Source organism: Xenopus laevis, chromosome 5L (genome assembly GCF_017654675.1).
Source record: "Xenopus laevis strain J_2021 chromosome 5L, Xenopus_laevis_v10.1, whole genome shotgun sequence".
Classification (NCBI taxonomy): Eukaryota; Metazoa; Chordata; class Amphibia; order Anura; family Pipidae; genus Xenopus; species Xenopus laevis.
Genome location: NC_054379.1, coordinates 48300576 through 48318162, shown reverse-complemented (window position 1 = coordinate 48318162; position 17587 = coordinate 48300576). Strand labels below are relative to the sequence as shown.

Here is a 17587-nt window from a genome sequence, read left to right as displayed (position 1 = left end):
ATGCAGAAATGCAATTTAGAAGAAGGCAAGCAAATTAGACACTGGGGCATGAAAGAAGCAGATAGGTAACCTATATAAAAGCAAATATGTATGTATCTAACCCCTTTTCTGTGTTGCCTGCAGATTTTGCAAAACTGAAGTTAAAGGAGAACTAACCCCTAAAAATGAATTTGGCTAAAAATGTCATATTTTATATAGTGAACTTATTGCACCAGCCTAAAGTTTCAGCTTCTCAATAGCAGCAATGATCCGGGACTTCAAACTTGTCACATCTTGGAAAGTGTCTGCGACACTCACATGCTCAGTGGAGTCTGAGCAGCTGTTGAGAAGCTAAGCTTAGGGGTCGTCACAAATTATCAAACAGAAAATGAGGTTGGCCTGTAATATAAGCTGATGCTACAGAGCCAATTATTAAATTCTGATGCTAGTTGCACTGGTTTCTGTGCTGCCATGTAGTAATTATCTGTATTAATAACTAATCAGCCTTATATTGTGACATTTCTATTCTATGTGTACTGTATATTGTGAGTGCGGGTCCCTAAACTCTGTAAGTGACAGCAGCACAGAGCATGTGAAGTGAATCAGCAGAAAAGAAGATGGAAAGCTACTGGGGGATCTTTGGAAGCACAGATCTTCACTGCTAAAGAGCTGTGTTTGCCTTGGGCTGGTACAGAAGCCCAAAACATAATGTACAACATTGCTAGCCTTCTTCTTTAGTTAAGCTTTAGTTCTCCTTTAAGCTCTATGGCAGCAGATGAGCTAACGATGGTTTGCTCCTAGGCAGACAGATTAATAATGCCCTGCTCCAGACAGACAGGTAACGTACGACGGCTGACGAGCAACAGGGCTTCACAGACAAATCTGAATTGCTGGGGGCAGGCAAGGTTTGCACTCCAAGGGCTGTACAGTGGCAGATGAGCTATCAGTGCCATGTCTCAGCACTTTCTTATACAGTAACAGCAACGCTTAATGGACAGTACCGTTCTACAAAGATAACACAGGAGGTAAACTTGCATTTGGGCACATGCAATATAACCAGATGCCTCGCAAAGGCCTACTGCATTTTGCTGCTTCTAATAAAGATTTTGTTATTGGATCAATGCAGGAAAGACGCTAAGCCGTGAGATCAGGGGAAAAGATGTATGTGCAAGACAAAACTAAATAGAAAATATGGGCTGCCCTTTTTTTCCTATAAATCCAGGAAGCTAAATGATATTCAGCAGTGGATGAAGAATGAGTCTTTCTCTGTCCACTGCACACTGAAATTGCCTTTAGCCTGAAAGATCAAGAGGGTGGAAAACTTGGAAAAGTGCAGTGAAAATCAGAATTAAACATCTGTCAGTGGAACCTCTGGAGACTGCACTTACTCAGATACAAAAAGCACCGTCCTCCATATGAATTCAGCTAGAAGATGCTATCAGACAGTTCCTACCTGAAGTAGTTATATTTACTGTCTGGGCATAAAAGCTCCTATTGCCTTTCACTCTGTTTAACCCTAGCGGTCCCTCCTGCACTTTAATTTAATAACAGATCAGAGTAGACACAGTTCAGGGATTAAAATATTATATACCTCCCACAGGGTTAAAATGTATTCTGATCTACAGAGTCATTTGTTATATTGGCATCAATCTGTATGCGTCAAGTGAAGTTCATCTTACTTGGATCAGTAGCCACAGGTATCAATCTGATTTAGTTTCTTTTCCAAAATGACTTATGCTGACTCTTTCTATTTTGTCCACAAAACAACCACAGGCAGTGCCCTGCTCAGAATAAAAACCCCAATGCACCTCGTGTTCAAAAATACAACTTTACCGACCAGCACAATGGTAAGCATTACAACCTTGGAGTGTTGGGGTCCCTAGTTTAATTCCAACCAGGGCAATACATTCTGAAGTTTGTATGTTCTACATGAACTACAAAAGTGTACAGGCAGGTTAATTGGTTCCTGATAAAGTGACCATAATGTATGTTGGTTGGGACATTAGAATGCAAGCTCCACTGGGACAGAGAAGGATATGAATGATAAAGCACTGTAGAATATTGTAGAATATGTCGATGCTATATAAATAAATGATAATCCTACTGAACTATTAAAAAGCTACCAGAACTCCTATTAGCTGTACAGAAGTTTCATGCAAAACTGTACAGGTATGGGATCCGTTATCCGGAAACCAGATATCCAGACAGCAATGAATTACAGGATAACCGTCCCCCACAAACTCCATTTTATCGAAATAATCCAAATTTGTAAAAAATGATTTCCTTTTTCTCTGTAATATTAAAATAGTACAGGTATGCCACCTATTATCCAAATTGCTCGGGATTTGAGGCTTTCCAGATAACAGATCTTTCCATAATTTGGATCGTCATACTTTAAGTCTGCTAGGAAATCAGGTAAACATTAAATAAACCCAATAGGCTGATTTTGCTTCCAATGAGGATTCCAATAAGGATTAACTATATCTTAGTTTGGATCAAGTAGAAGGTACTGTTTTATTGTTACAAAGAAAAAAAAAATTTCTTAAAAACCTGGATTATTTGGATAAAATGGGGTCTATGGGAGACGGCCTTTCTATAATTTGGAACTTTCTGCATAACGGGTTTCCGGATAATGGATCCTGCACTCGTACCTTGTACTTGATCCAAACTAAGATATAATTCATCCTCATTGGAATCAAAACCAGCCTATTGGGTTTATTATATGTGCAAATTATTTTCTAGTAGGTTTAAGGTATGACAGTGCTACGCAATATGTTGGTGCTATATAAATACATGTTAATAATAATAATGAAGATCCAAATTACGGAAAGATCCATTACCCAGTAAACCCCAGGTCCCAAGCATTCTGGATAAGAGGTCCCATACCTGTATTGCGTTTACCAGGAATAATGCTGGTTACAAATATAAAAAATAAAAGCTGCTGATGGGCAATTATTAGATCAGCCTCTACACATGAATGGGAAGCTTCAAACATCAGCCAGAAAGCATCCATATGACAGGAGTTTCACTACGTATTATTAGAAAATCCTAAAACACCTACATCCTAGAGCAAACACAACAGAGAGGAAATTGGCAACATTCTGCATATTGTACAATTTAGAAACAGAAAGGGAAACAGCTAGGTAACATTAGGCTGATGCACCGTTTATTACAGAGCTGCTACAATGTTTATAGAGTCGGATTCCTGCCGTGCTACATCATTTGTCAAAAGGCATGCTATCATTTCTTACATAAAACTACAGACTGGGGCAGGGAAGCCTCTGGGAGAAAGGAAGGCGGATGATACAGACATGGGTAAAGTGTAAAGGATCTGTGTGTTCTCAGATGAATTCTCTGCACAAGGCAAGCTAATTGAGAGTCACGGGATCCCGACTCAGCCAGTCATCACAGAACAAGATCACACAGACTGATTCGAGGAAACTTCAATACATTGCAGCTGCCCCCTCATTCAATGTGTTATTGCTCTGCTAACCTAAACTACCGGAAAGCGATCCTAATCCTCTTTGTAACGCACTGTATCTGTGTCACTGTCTGGAACGACTTTGGCAAATGCTCACATACCCTTTAGGGATTCACTTCAGCCTGTGCATGCTTCTGCCCTTTCATTGAGCACAGGCTCTCCCTCTGCTTGGATCTAATAGGGTTGTAGCAAATAAATGATATATATCGCCCTTCAATAACTAAAACTCCCTGCAGGACTATGTGTCACAGGCTATACAGGTATGGAATCTGTTATCCAGAAAGCTCTGAATTACAGAAAGATTTATTATCTGGAAAACCCCAAGCCCCGAGCATTCTGGATAACAGGTCTCATACCTGTATTGCAATGTGCTTTATATTCTCCATGGCAACTTCTATCAGGGATGAAACTTTCCTGCCATGCAAGCAATTTGTTTGTCCCTTTATCCCTCTGTACGGATACTGCAAGTCCATTGAATTGGAGGTACATTTTACTACCAAGTCAAGTTCTATTTGGCACCGCAACTGTGCCGGATCATTTAAAACACACATTACTTTAAATTAGGGATGCACCGAATCCAGGATTCGGTTCGGGATTCGGCTTTTTCAGCAGGATTCGGATTTGACCAAATCCATCTGCCCTGCCTGAACCGAATCCGAATATGCATATGCAAATTAGGGGCGGGGAGGGAAATCTTGTGACTTTTTGTCACAAAACAAGGAAGTAAAAAATGTTTTCCCCTTCCCCTTAGGATTCGGTTCGGTATTCGGCCGAATCTTTCGCAGATGATTCAGGGGTTCGGCTGAATCCAAAATAGTGGATTCGGTGCATCCCTAACGCCATAAACTGCAGACTTATAAACCATATACATGTTCTATTATCTAGAAAGCTCCAAAATAAAGGGAAGGCCCCTTATATAGAAAATTCCAGATATTAGATTCCATACCTGTATTACAAATCATATATTTGAATATGGGCAGGAATTAAACCCCTGTCTGGGATAAAATAGATGCTCTTCTTAAGCTTTATTCACACTAGTTGCTGTGCCCAGCCATGTGCTGTATCCAAGAAAAACTATGTACATTATATACAATCGGACAGACGGTGTGCTACATTGTTTTCCATGATCATGCCATAAATCATGCTGCACATGTCATACTGAACACCAGATGAAAACACTGGATGAGAGCGAGCCCTGTGCCATACTATTCATTAACTAAATAAGAGAGAGAGGGGTGGAAATTGTGGAATCACTGTACTTTTCATGGCATTTTGAGGCACTTTTATCAGGCCTTCTTCCCTGTCACGTGGAGAGACCTGTTCAGGCAAGTAACTGTATCTGAAACACGTAAGTGAACTCTCATAGCAGTTCTGTGCCATTTACATTGTATTTCAATAGAAACGACAAGACTGTTGGGATAAGAGCTTTTGATCACAGAAAGGCTTCGGTTTTGTTCTTAATCACATTGGAGACTCGTTTCATCATCCATTTTTGGAGATCCATGGAACTGGACTGATTGAAACAAACAATGAGCAAGCCTCCAGCTGTCACTAGAACACACTGCTGAAAAGTGACAAGTAAAACAGACCCCGTCACCCAGTAAAAACAACTTGTGCCAGACTCATGTTCTGCTACTTGACTGGCAAATGTTAGATAATATAAAGCATGAATTAATGACGTGACAGGCTCTTACATCCCCACATCTGTAGGAGAGCAGAGCCCAGGCAAAGCTATAAATCTTCTGCCACCTGCAGTTAGTGGAATAAAACAAAAAAAAACGAGATATGGTTAATTATGCATGCTGCCTGCAGTGACAACTCGAGGTTGTCGCATGGGTTAACCGTTTCAATGCCAGGGCAAGTGCCATACCTTCGCAAACCCCCACTTCATATTCTGTAATGGAGTCGCCATTAAGCGGGGGGCGGATGACACAGCGCAGACCCCTGTCGCAGGCTCCGTGTAGCCCATAGACTCCCCCGCAGCTCTCGTTCTTCTGCCTGGCGCACATGAAGCAGCAGCCGCAGATGCCTTGAACTATACTCCCCGGGCAACTCTTGGGTTCCTCGCATTTGGATTCGTCGCAGGGCAAGCAGACCAAAGCCCAGGCAGACGCTGGCAGCAGCGTCAAAACCAGCAGCAGCAGGAGCCACAGACGCAGTAACTTCCCCGGCAGGTACATCCTTCCTCCGCGATCAGCAGATTAACCAGAAATACAAGGGATCGCCCCCTGTTTATATTCCAACTGAGTGGCGAGTCCCCGATGCACAAATACCTGCAGCTGAAAGATCTGACCTACAGCCAAAGTTTCCTGAAATCAGATGTCCATCCCAAATCCAAACGGGCATCCAGAGGGGATGCGACAGTCGCACTAGACTGGGAAATTGCCCACGAGCAGCATGATTATTTTAGACGCGCAGAGCCCCCACCATTTACAATCTATACAGGGAAAAGTTTCACTGGAGCGGAGTTATGCGACAACTTCCAGCAGATGAAGACGCAATCCAGCGCTCCGGCGCGTCTCTCTCTCTCTTTATCGTGCGATCAAAGTTCTTTCCCTCCTTCCTCCTCTTTCATTGGGAGCGGAAAGAATTCCTCCCGGTGTTATTATTATCCCTGTGTACGAGCAGCAGGGCAAGCCGAGGATAATAGAAGCAATAAACAAATAAAAGACGCAACAGGGTCCGATAAAATCGCTGAAAGCTGAGATCAAGAAGATCGCACTCCCTGCGCCCTGCCTGTCAGGCTTCTTCTTCTCCTTCTTACTTTTCTCCTCTCTCTTGTTTATCGCTCTTGGAAAAAAAGCGCAGCCCCAAGCCGCTCACGCTTTCTCCTCCTTCGTCGCTGCATCACACGAGCAAGACAACTCCCCTCAGTCCAAATCGCAGTTCTAATTGGAACGTTCCCCGTCGCGACGATCCGCCCAGTCGCTCCACATATGGAACTGGACAAGTTCAGACTCCGCTCGCAGATCTCTGCCTTCAGTAGCCCAGTTAGCAGCAGGGCAGCGCGACGTCTACTTTCCAGGCTCCCTAGAGTCACACACGCAGCTTTCTCTCTCTCTCTCTCTCTCTCTCTCTCGTTTCTGATGCGTCTTGACGCTTTCTATTGCGTCACGCGATTGATCCACTCCATGGCAAAGCTGCCAGCGATTTTCCGCTAAGGGATCGAAATCTCATTTGTAGTTACAGGAAACTGCGATGTGATTCCTTTACAGGGGAAGAAAAGGATGCGACTCCTACACCGAAAAACCTACTCTGGCAATAGATACAATAACAATTCAGATAAAATCTGAAATAAATGATAAATAATTGGTGTGAGTGATACAAGCAATAGGGACAATATAAATATGGAATAGTTATGGCCTAGTAGAAAGTGTACTGTAAATGATGCAAAAATGTAAATTTTATTGAATTTATATAAAGGGGAAATGAATAAATACAAAGGCTCGCATTTTAATTTGGTTAAAATGTCTGTATGTTTCCAGTGGGAGCCAGACTGAAGCTCAATCCAGTGTCGGACTGGGACACCAGGGTCCCACCAAAAACCTTTAGACCAGGGGGCCACTCTAAGTATTATTTTCTTCCTTTCCTTACTCAACCTCTATTCACATTGTCTCTTTTTTACATATTATAATCTATTATTCCACCTATTTAGCTTCTTTATTCTCATAGAAATAGGGAATGGCCATGAAATAAGCCAAATGTTTAGAAGCAGGATTTCCCATTGACATCTTGGCCCACCGGGAGTTTTATCCTGGTGGGCCAGTCCGACACTGGCTCAAACTCTCATATCTCCACTTATATTCACAGGGCCGGATTTATAGTGGGCCCGCTAGGCCTGTTGCCTTTCATCACCCGTGTCCCCTCCCTTCATTAGTGCACCTGCACAAATTTTCATCATCATGGTCGGGAGCACTGGGGAATTTTAAAAAAATGACTGTATCTCATGAGCAGCTCTAGATCTTCCAAACAAATGTAGATGTGGTTGGGCAGCATGCCGCCCCCCTAAATTCCTGCCGCCCTAGGCCAGGGCCTTGGTGGCCTTTCCACAAATCCGGGCCTGAATATTCACTAATATTGCACTGCAACAGTGTCGGACTGGGATACCAGGGGCCCACCAGAAAACATTAGACAGTGGGCCCACTTTCCAAACTATTATTCCTCCTCTCCTCATTCAACCTCTTATTCTCCTTCTTCCATATTAAGCATTTTTCCCCATAAAGAAATAAGGAAGGACCATGAAATTGGCCACATAGTTAGAAGCAAAAGAGCCCACTGACATCTGGGCCTACCGAGAGTTTTCCTGGTATCTCAGTGGGCCAGTCCGACACTGCACTGCAATGTTTAGGGTCAGGGCACACAGGCAGATTCGGGGAGATTATTTGCGCGGTGACAAATCTCCTCTTCTTCGGGGAAACTAATCTTCCCGAACTGCCTTCCTGCTGGCTAAAATGTAAACCTCCGACCGGATGGTACTCGGAGCACTTGGTTTTTTGAAGTCGCCACACAAGGAAATTGGGGCAACTTAAGAAAATGAAGCGCTCCGAGTGCCATCCTGTCGGAGATTTACATTTTTGCTTGCAGGAAGGCAGTTTGGGGTTATTAGTCGCCCCCAAAGAAGAGGAGATTTGTCGCCAGGTGACTAATCTCTCCGAATCTGCCTGTGTGCCCTGACCCTTATATACAGCTCATTTAATAGTTGCTTAATGTTACTGAATTACTCAGCCGGTACATGTGTGCGGAGCCACCAAGTCTTATGCTAGGTTTTAAGGTTGATGACTTCTGACTGCAGAATAAAGGTGTTAGACAGTCAGAAAATACACGCCTAGTACCGATTTGGTTAAGAAATTGCTGTAACTGTAAAGGCGGTGGGTTCCCGTTGGAATAAAAGCTCAGTGTTGTGTTTTTAATTTAATCCAACCTAGTTGTGCTTCTGCCACCCACAGGACAATAGTGGAATGAAGGAAACAATGGCTGAGATTGAATCTGCTGCTGTTTAGATGGAATTGACATAAATTAACCCATTAACAACAGGAGGTGTGTTTACAGGATTTCTGAGATACAGGTCACTCAGTGTCAGGGATGCTGGAGGTGCGACAGAAGAAGAGTCGCAGTTTGCAAAGTCACTACTAGAATTATATCTTTATTATTATTATTAGAAGCACATAGATTTAAAGCGCAAATGTATTCTGCAGAGCTGTACAGTAGAAGGGTATATACATTAAACGTACACATTCCATATAGATACTGATCAATACAGATGGTAAAAAGCTACAAAAAACCCCCACAAATAATAGAACATGAAACTCAGTTGCAATTTTTTTTTTATTCAGCTGCTCTCCAGTTTGCAATTCCAGGAATCTGGTTGCTAAGGTCCAAATTACCCTAGCAATGATGCATTGATGTGAATAAGAGACTGAAATATGAACAGGAGAGGGCCTGAATAGAAAGATGAGTGATAAAAAGTAGCACTAACCATAAGGGGCCCATTTATTAAACCTCAATGTTTTCTGGTCGAGGTTTTTATCCCCCTACTCTACATAGACCCCCCTACCTGCTCCCCCCCAGCCTAGGTATTACCATCTGCAATTGCCCAAAAGTGGTTACTTACCCCTCGTTGCAGATTTAGCGCAGCGGAGCTCACAAGCGCCATCTTCTTCTCTTTGGTGTTCCTCGGGGTAGTAAGCACCGTAACGGCGGATGCGCAGTCGGATCAGTCTGCCGCATTTTTAACAACTGCGCATGCGCCGAAAGTCAAGGAAATTGCCGAAGTGAAGGAAGAAGATCGGAGAATACCGGAAGATGGCGCCTGTGAGCTCCACTGCACTGAATCTGCAATAAAGGGTAAGTAAAGATTTAGGGGAAATTATGGATGGTAACACCGAGGCTGGGGGGGAGCAGGTAGACAGTTTATCACATTAGTGTTTGATTTTTTTTTATACTCCATTGCACATTTAAGTGTCCCATTGATGTTTGAGTTATTATTGTTTGCAAAACATATATTAAAGGGGTTGCTCACCTTCCAACACTTTTTTCAATGAAGTTGGTTTCAGATAGTTCACCAGACATAAAGACTTTCTCCAATTACTATTGAAGTGTAAAGTTTCATTTTTCACCTTCTAAAGCAGTTCTGGGAGGGGGGGTCGCTGACCCTGTAAACTATAATAAATTGATACAAGTTGATACATTTCTTATCTTTGTCCCTGCTGAGCAGAATCCCTGAGTTTCATTAAGGGCAGAGACACACATGGACATTCGGGGAGATTAGTTGCCCGTCAGGCAACTTTGGGCGACTTTGGAAAACAAAGCAATCCGAGTGCCATCCCACTAGCGATTTAGATTCTAGCTGGCGGGAAGGCATTTCTGGGAGATTAGTCGCCTGAAGAAGAGGTGATTTGTCGCCGGGTGACTAAATCTTCCCAAATCTCCATGTGTGTCTCTTCCCTAAAGGCAGCTGTTAGAATTGATACAATAGTTGCTAATACTCCAGAGATGCTGCTGAGAAATGTATCAATTAAATGTTGCAAAATTGTAACAGTTTAGAGTCTGCACCTGAATTACTGAGCTGCCAGACTCAAACACCAGAAAAAATGGTAAAAAATAAAAAATGTAACGTAATTGAAAAAAGTTTTTCTGGGGAAAAAATTGAACTGAAAAAAGTGTTTGGAATGTGAGCAACCCCTTTAACCGTGCACATAGGAACACTTATAAGCCCAGAGTAAAAATGAATAACATTTTGCATATTTGTCAATTAATGATATTCATTACATTCTCCTATATAAGCCTGTACCTTTTTTCCCATAGTTACCTATTCTAGCTTCCACTGATGCCCCTTCTGTAATTCCAGCACCTTATTGTGCTTGTGGGTTTGTAGTCTTTTTACACAGTAATAACAGAGTACGGGAATGGCAGAATTTTGAAGGATATGATTGCAGCATCAATAAAAGCTGTCTGCCTGCTCTTCTGCACTCGTATAACCAGGGACCTTAAAATGCTTGATGAGATTTGTAGTCTTTTCAATCACGACCAATTTGTAACATGGGAACACAGCATTTCAGTGACACCGTGGCCCCAGCAGGAGCCAACTGTCTCTTATCACATTATATGGGGTCCTACCTCAGTGTCTCAGGAAAATTGTAGGATTTCTGCATGTTGCTAATGTTGCAGTCTTTCTTGGAATATGAAGCCTTCACACATTCCAATGCTAAAAGACTTTATTTTAACCTTGGAGCAAATTAATCCTAGCAATGCAATGGCTGTTTGTGAGGATGACAGAGATAGAAGAGGCGGATTTAAACAACACCTTGCTTATTCAGTGGGAACATGACTTTTGCATGGGAATATTTATATGTTCTGGAATAGTGGCTTGAATGTTAAAAAGGATTGTATTAACCATTTACAGAAACATGACCATATTGAATTGACCGTTAGGGCGAAGGTATATTCATCAGGATAGAATGGCTTTAAACTGCCCTTGTCCCTCCCTAAAGCATCTGTACTGACATTGAGTGGATGGCATCTGCTATGCTGGACAGTGATGGGCGAATTTATTCGCGGCAAAAATTCGCCGGCGTCAAAAAAAATTTCCTCGAAAAAATGGACGCCGGCGTAAAAAAACCAGGCGCCGGCGTAAAAAAACGGGCGCCAGTGTCAAAAACAAGATGCCGGCGCCGTTTCGTGAATTTTTCGACGAAACGGCGCTAATTCGCCCATCACTAATGCTGGACAAGATGCTCTCTGTGCCTTCAGCCTTGAGGCTGCAGCAAATGATTAAACTATAATTAAACTATTTTTAAACTAATTCACATAAACCGTTTTCATCAATACAAGGTTTAAACTTTTTCTTGGATAGGAAGAGGGAATTGAATAAGTAATTGAAATGTTGGATAATCAGTTAAATGTTATTAAAGTCCCATTATTGCAATATCATATCAGCGACTTCAACCAGGTTATCATTGGTGGGTAAAATATCTATGGTTTCTCACCAGTGTAGAAGAAATATAATTTTTTTCAGATCTGAGCTAGGAAAGTAATTTCAGGGTCATTGTGGCGGCATAAAGGAAAATAAAAGATATGTAGAAGTCACTCATTTTTCGAATTATGTTTCTTTATAAATCCCCTTATAAATAAATAAATGCCCTTCGTTTTAATGATCCAGAACTGTTTTTGTATGATAGGCTAATGGCAAAAAGCAACCTCTGTCCACTTCTGCAATTCAATGGAACACAATGGCAGACAAAATGGTCTTGTCCACCTGTCATTGCTCCTAATACTATTGATTGTAAAGTCACTTATTGGACACACATGGGTCAGCGACAGGCAGACCTCCTGCCAAAATGCTCAAGCAAACGTCCATCTATCACCACTTCATGTGTGTCAGGAAGGGCATTTAATAGTATTACGATCGATGGGCAGTAGCATTTTGTGTGCGGATGTTTTTATATTGAGTTAGAGGAGGTCATTTGAGGTTTTTCAATCAATTTTGCCAACCATGGATTTATCAGCAGATAAATTGAAAAGACTGTCCTTTGATCTAGATATTTTTACAGGTATGTGACATGTTATCCAGAATGCTTGGGACCTGGGGCTTTCCAGATAAGGGATCTTTCTGTAATTTGCATCTCCATATTTTAAGTCTACTAAAAAATCTTTTGAAAATTAATTATAATAATCTAAATAGGATTGTTCTGCTTCTAATAAGGATTATTTAAATATTAGTTGGGATCAAGTACAAGCTAATGTTTTATTATTACAGAGAAAAATGAAATCATCTATCTATCTATCTATCTATCTATCTATCTATCTATCATCTACTGTATCTACCTATCTCTTATCTATCTATCTATCTATCTATCTATCTATCTATCTATCTATCTATCTATCTATCTATCCATCCATCCTTCCATCCATCCATCCATCCATCCCTCTCTCTCTCTCTCTCTCTCTCTCTCTCTCTCTCTCTCTCTCTCTCTCTCTCTCTCTCTCTCTCCATATCTCTATGTATCTATGGAATAATATTATGATGGCATATCAAAAATCACAGAAAAGTCCCATAACCATAATAAGATTGTAAGCCAGTGGCTCACCTTGGAGGTGTCATTTTTTGCCAGGGCCCCCTTCACTCATAACAAGATTACACATACAAGAAAACATTTGCATATTAATTATTCAACCATCGTTCCAAGAAAATACGCAAATAAGTGTTCATCCAAAATCTCAAGTTACCTGCCTTCAAGCCAGGCTTACAGTTGTATTAAGCAGTGCAAATAGGCATTCTCTCCAAATCTCAGCTAAACCGACTATAACTGATATTTTGCACATGGTATTTAATTGTATATATAAATAGGCACACATTTAAATCCAACATCTATGTTTATATGTTCAAGTTGTCTCCTACACAATCTGATGTTGCACAAGTTGGGTACTATAATGCTAGGGCTACTAAAGCCAGATTTAACGGCAGATTTGTATAGGAAAGTGACTAGAATGGCATTTATTGTAAGATTCATTTTTTATTTTCAACAGAATTCTGACCAAAAAGAACATTTGAGTAAAAGAGGCTGCAAAGAATATATTTCATGCTATTTATCAGGAACTATGGATAAATCTGTACAAAAGGATAAGGGAACCTAGGCTAGGATCCACCCTATCTATTATATTTCAGCAGTTACTATGGGCATAGCATCAATTGTAACCATAAGTGATGTCCTTGGGAAAGCTTTCTGCAAATAATAAGAGTTTTTTTCCATCTTCTTTCATTGTAACTAGTCTGCCATCCATTTACACCCACACATAACAGCTATATAGGTCACAATTAAACAATCATATGTGTTTTCTGCATGAACACATCATCACACCCTGTTCTTAACCCACGGGAGGCTTCCAATGGTTAAGTGAGGTATTGCTCTCTATAGGATTATCCTTTCAACATCCTTTATAATGGTAATTGTAAAGCCGCCTGACTGTTAACGTTCGCTGCACTACTGGCTCTGACTCCTGAAACAATGTCAAATAAGCATTTACTAATAACGTTAAAACCATTGAAAATGTTTAACAACGGCATATGGGAAAGTTGCTTGGAATATTTTTTTATTTTATTGTACAAAATCAGTTATTGGGTGGAGATCCCTTTTAAAATGTTTTATGAAATAAAATCATTACATATTTGTATATAAATTGTATGTATATGTTTCAGTTCTCGGGATACTGTTTAAACCAGCCACTTTGTTCTACATTCTCACTTTATTTCTCCTGGATTTATTCTTTATGGATGGTCATTAAGATGCATTATTAATCTGGAACTAACACTGTAAAGCTTTAATTGAGTTCAGCCTTAAAATATGTTCTAATTGGAACATGCAGGAGAAATATTCTGACAGCTAGTCAGATGGAGGAGATATGGGGATGAGATCAGATGCTGGACAGATAACAAACTAATTAGGGAAAAGCAGAACCTATTGCATACTCATCTTTTCTCTGCCTTTCCCATATAAACCAATATATAAAGAGAATTAGAAATCACGTAAGCAACTGGGGGTGTATGAGTAGGATGTCCTAATATGCAATACATTTTGCATGAAATGACGGTTTTATAGGCATTTAGAATTTCAATAAATTATTCAAGTCAATAGGATTCTGATGAAAAACAAGCTCAGTCAAAATTCAGCAAATAGACATATATATTGAACTATAACCTCAGTGCATTAAGTTCCTTCTCACTTCTTTTGTTCTTCTAATGAAAAGAAAATACAATCAGCTCATTTGGGATTGTGTGAAAAAAAATCGAATATATTTGTAACTCCAGTATCCCATGTGCTAATAGTTGATTCTGATGTTAAAATATCAATTCGGCTTTGTAACAGAGGCTTCTAGTATGCACATTATGTGGACGAACAAAGATATGGACACAGACAACTAGTACTTAATTGTGTAGTCACTGATCTATACTGTATAAGGTCCCTTAAAAAGCAAACTCCAATGAAGTTGTGGGATGACCAAGGACATGACTGACCACTTTGGGTTCATTAGCCCACCTGAAACTGCTAGGGCTGCCATGTTTGTATAGTGCTCAAACTGAAAGATAATTGGTTTGATGACAGTTTCCATCTGTGTAACCTTACTGAACAAAATTTGACGAATAGCTACATTTCCAAAAAGTCAGACTGTGTATGCCCCCACATTAGTCTGAAGGCTTGGCTATTGTAGCATTTGGGAAACAATAGTAATAGCTTAGGTACAGTGACCCAAATATGTCATTTGCATATTGCAGACTGCTCAAATGTAGGACATAGCTCTGGGAAAAAATGAACAACATTAGAGGAGAGGCAAGAGAAGACATAATAAGTAGACAGGATGGCCAAATGGTGCAAAATACATCCTAAACTTTTAAAGGGACAATTTATCCCATTTCTACAAAGTGTTGCAGTATGTTCAGTATGTTACTATTTGTATTCCGTTTGCCACACAGTTCAATGGCCTTAAACGTAGAGCTGGTCTGTGTAAGCATGGTTAAGAAGGAGATGTACCTCTATCAAGTGTGGGTGAATTGGGGGAGTAGGGGTTAACGGTGTTTATTCTACAGTACCTTGAAAAAAGAAGGGACCTTTTAAGAGAGTACTAGCGCTGGTAGGCTAGATCTTAAGTTTAGTCACTGTAGGAGTAAAAGATTAACTTTCAGTGTGATATAGAGAGTGATATTCAGAGACCATTTGCAATAGGGTTTCATTTTTTATTATGTGTAGTCTTTGAGTGATTTAGCTTTTTATTTGGCAGTTCTCCAGTTTGTAATGTCAGCAATTTGGTTGCTATGACCCAAATAACCATGCACTGATTTGAATAAGAGACTGGAATATGAATAGGAAAGTACCTGAATAGAAAGATGAGTAATACGTAGCAATAACTATACATTTGTAGCCTTACAGAGTATTTGCTTTAAGATGGGGTCAGTGACCCCCATTTGAAAGCCAGAAAGAGTCAGAAGAAGAAGGCAAATAACTTGAAAACTATAAAAAATAAATAATGAAGACCAACCAAAAAGTTGCTTAGGAATAGCCATAATAGAACATACTAACATTAAACTGAAAGGTGAACCACACCTTTAATAGGGTAGCCTCAGAATAGTGGAGGATCACTTAGAATTCAGTCTAGAGTGTGCGTTTCTATAAGAAAGACATATATCAGCATATTTGAGGTTAATAATTTCATTTTGCATTTCAATTGCATTTTGCATCGCCATCGTCTACTAAAAATCTTTAAACCCAATAGGATAATTTTGTCTCCAGTATGGATTTATGCATTTTAGTTACCATCAACTACAAGCTTCTGTTTTATTATTACTGAGAACAAGGAAATCATTTTTAAAAATTAAAATTATTTGCTTTTTATTTTCGCATCTCTATGGGATATGTGAAAAAAAAAAATTGCACATAATAAACATTTGCACATCATTAACAGATGGTACATTGCCTTTAAATTCCAAATTGGAGAATTGCATAATAATAATAATAATAATAATATTAATAAAATTCAAGTAGAATATCACAGCATGTACTGTTGAATTTGAAGGTTATCATTGCCTATAAATTGTCTATATCATTGCTAATTGTTTTGCACCGTAACCCTTCCGCTCTCTATTGCTGCTCTATCCTACATAAAGCAGAGTCTTATAACCCAATGACTACGGTTGCATTACGTGACAGCTATAAATATGAATTGGAATTCCTATGTGAGTTGCTGCCACTGATATTGACGGAAAACCTCAGGCTATATTTGGTATATAAAGATACCTGTGAAGAAAAAAAAAAGCTGCTTGGGCTGGATCTGCAGTTGATAGCTAAATATGGGTCTATACCTAAAATAATATCTATTTTTCGCTTTTAAAATGGTGACCCCACCCTCAAAAAAATGCTAATGCAGTAAACTTGCATGGCCCCATTAAATGGGTTGTTCACCTTTGAGTTAACGTTAAGTATAATGTAGAGAGTGATATTCTGAGACAATTTGCAATTGGTTTTTTGAATGGCAATTCGCCGGAACATCACCAATTTACTAAAAGGCTCAGCGCTAGAAAAGTTTTGCGCTGTTTCACCAGGCAAATATTACTCTGCAAATATTCCTATTCGTCATCATTTTTGATACATGGCGAATTGATACGATGAAGCTACATAATTAAGTTACATTATTATGTCAGTGACATCATATCCTGTGTTCCAAAAAGTCATAAAAAAAGACAAAACTCTGGTGTTTCTCAAAATTTTAATGTAGGATTATTTTACAAGTTGTAAGTGTTAAATATATCATATTTATACTTTTTTTAACCATTTGAAGCCCATGCCACATTTGTTTTAGGGTGGGTTCATGTCTAGGACAATAGATCTCTTTTGTCTTTATTTGCTTCCTTGGTCATTTTTAATAGACTAAAGTCCGAATTTATCTCAATATTTTCAGCTACAAACTCCGATCAAATCCGCTCGGGTTTTTTAACGCTTATTTATTATTAGGTTAAACAAAAATATATACAAAATGGCAAATACGCGCTTCAGAGAAAGTAATGCTAGAGAAAATTTGCTAAGAACGTATGCCAACGTCATTTGCCAAGATGACACTTTGCATTTTGATTATATTTTTATATTTTGATTTTGAATATATATATATATATAAATATATTCGCTGCAAAATAACATCTGATGAAGTTGCTCAAAGTATGGTGGAGGCTTCTGAGGCAAACATTCACCCTTTAGTAAATTTGCCCCCTGCGCTATCAATATAAGAGTGCACTGATTCCCTTCTTCTTTTTGGAATATTCATAAACTTAGTACTGTCCCTGTCATTTGCTTTTCGGCACTGTATACATTAGTTTACTTCTGGTAAATAGAGCTCTGGGGAAAATATACAATGAGTGTGTTTGCTGTGAACTTTTCTGTCCTACTTTCCTCTGCCATGACAGTGAGGAGTTACTGTATGTAAATGTTAAGATATTTTCAAAACCTGCAAGAATTGGATTACTTCTTTTCATAGTTAATAACAGGTAAATGTGCACTGCATGGGTGGTTGTCAGTGGAGCTCTCATTATTTGCTTGATTTACACATTGACTTGCACAGTAGCACATCTGCACTTATCAGTGTACC

At 39.7% G+C, this 17587-nt stretch overlaps 1 protein-coding gene across 3 annotated transcripts in view; it reads right to left on the bottom strand.

The window, feature by feature from the left end:
- crim1.L (cysteine rich transmembrane BMP regulator 1 (chordin-like) L homeolog) overlaps positions 1-6553 on the bottom strand; it is a 496227-nt gene extending 489674 nt beyond the window's left edge. Inside the window, exon 1 of one of the 3 annotated variants that reach the window (XM_041562044.1) lies at positions 5331-6553. In XM_041562044.1, the coding sequence (XP_041417978.1) occupies positions 5331-5640 (310 nt within the window). In that variant the 5' untranslated portion in view covers positions 5641-6553. The remainder of the gene's footprint in view (positions 1-5330) is intronic. The other 2 variants (XM_018261588.2, NM_001170446.1) reach the window with 2 other exon arrangements.
- Between the last annotated feature and the right edge of the window lie 11034 nt (positions 6554-17587).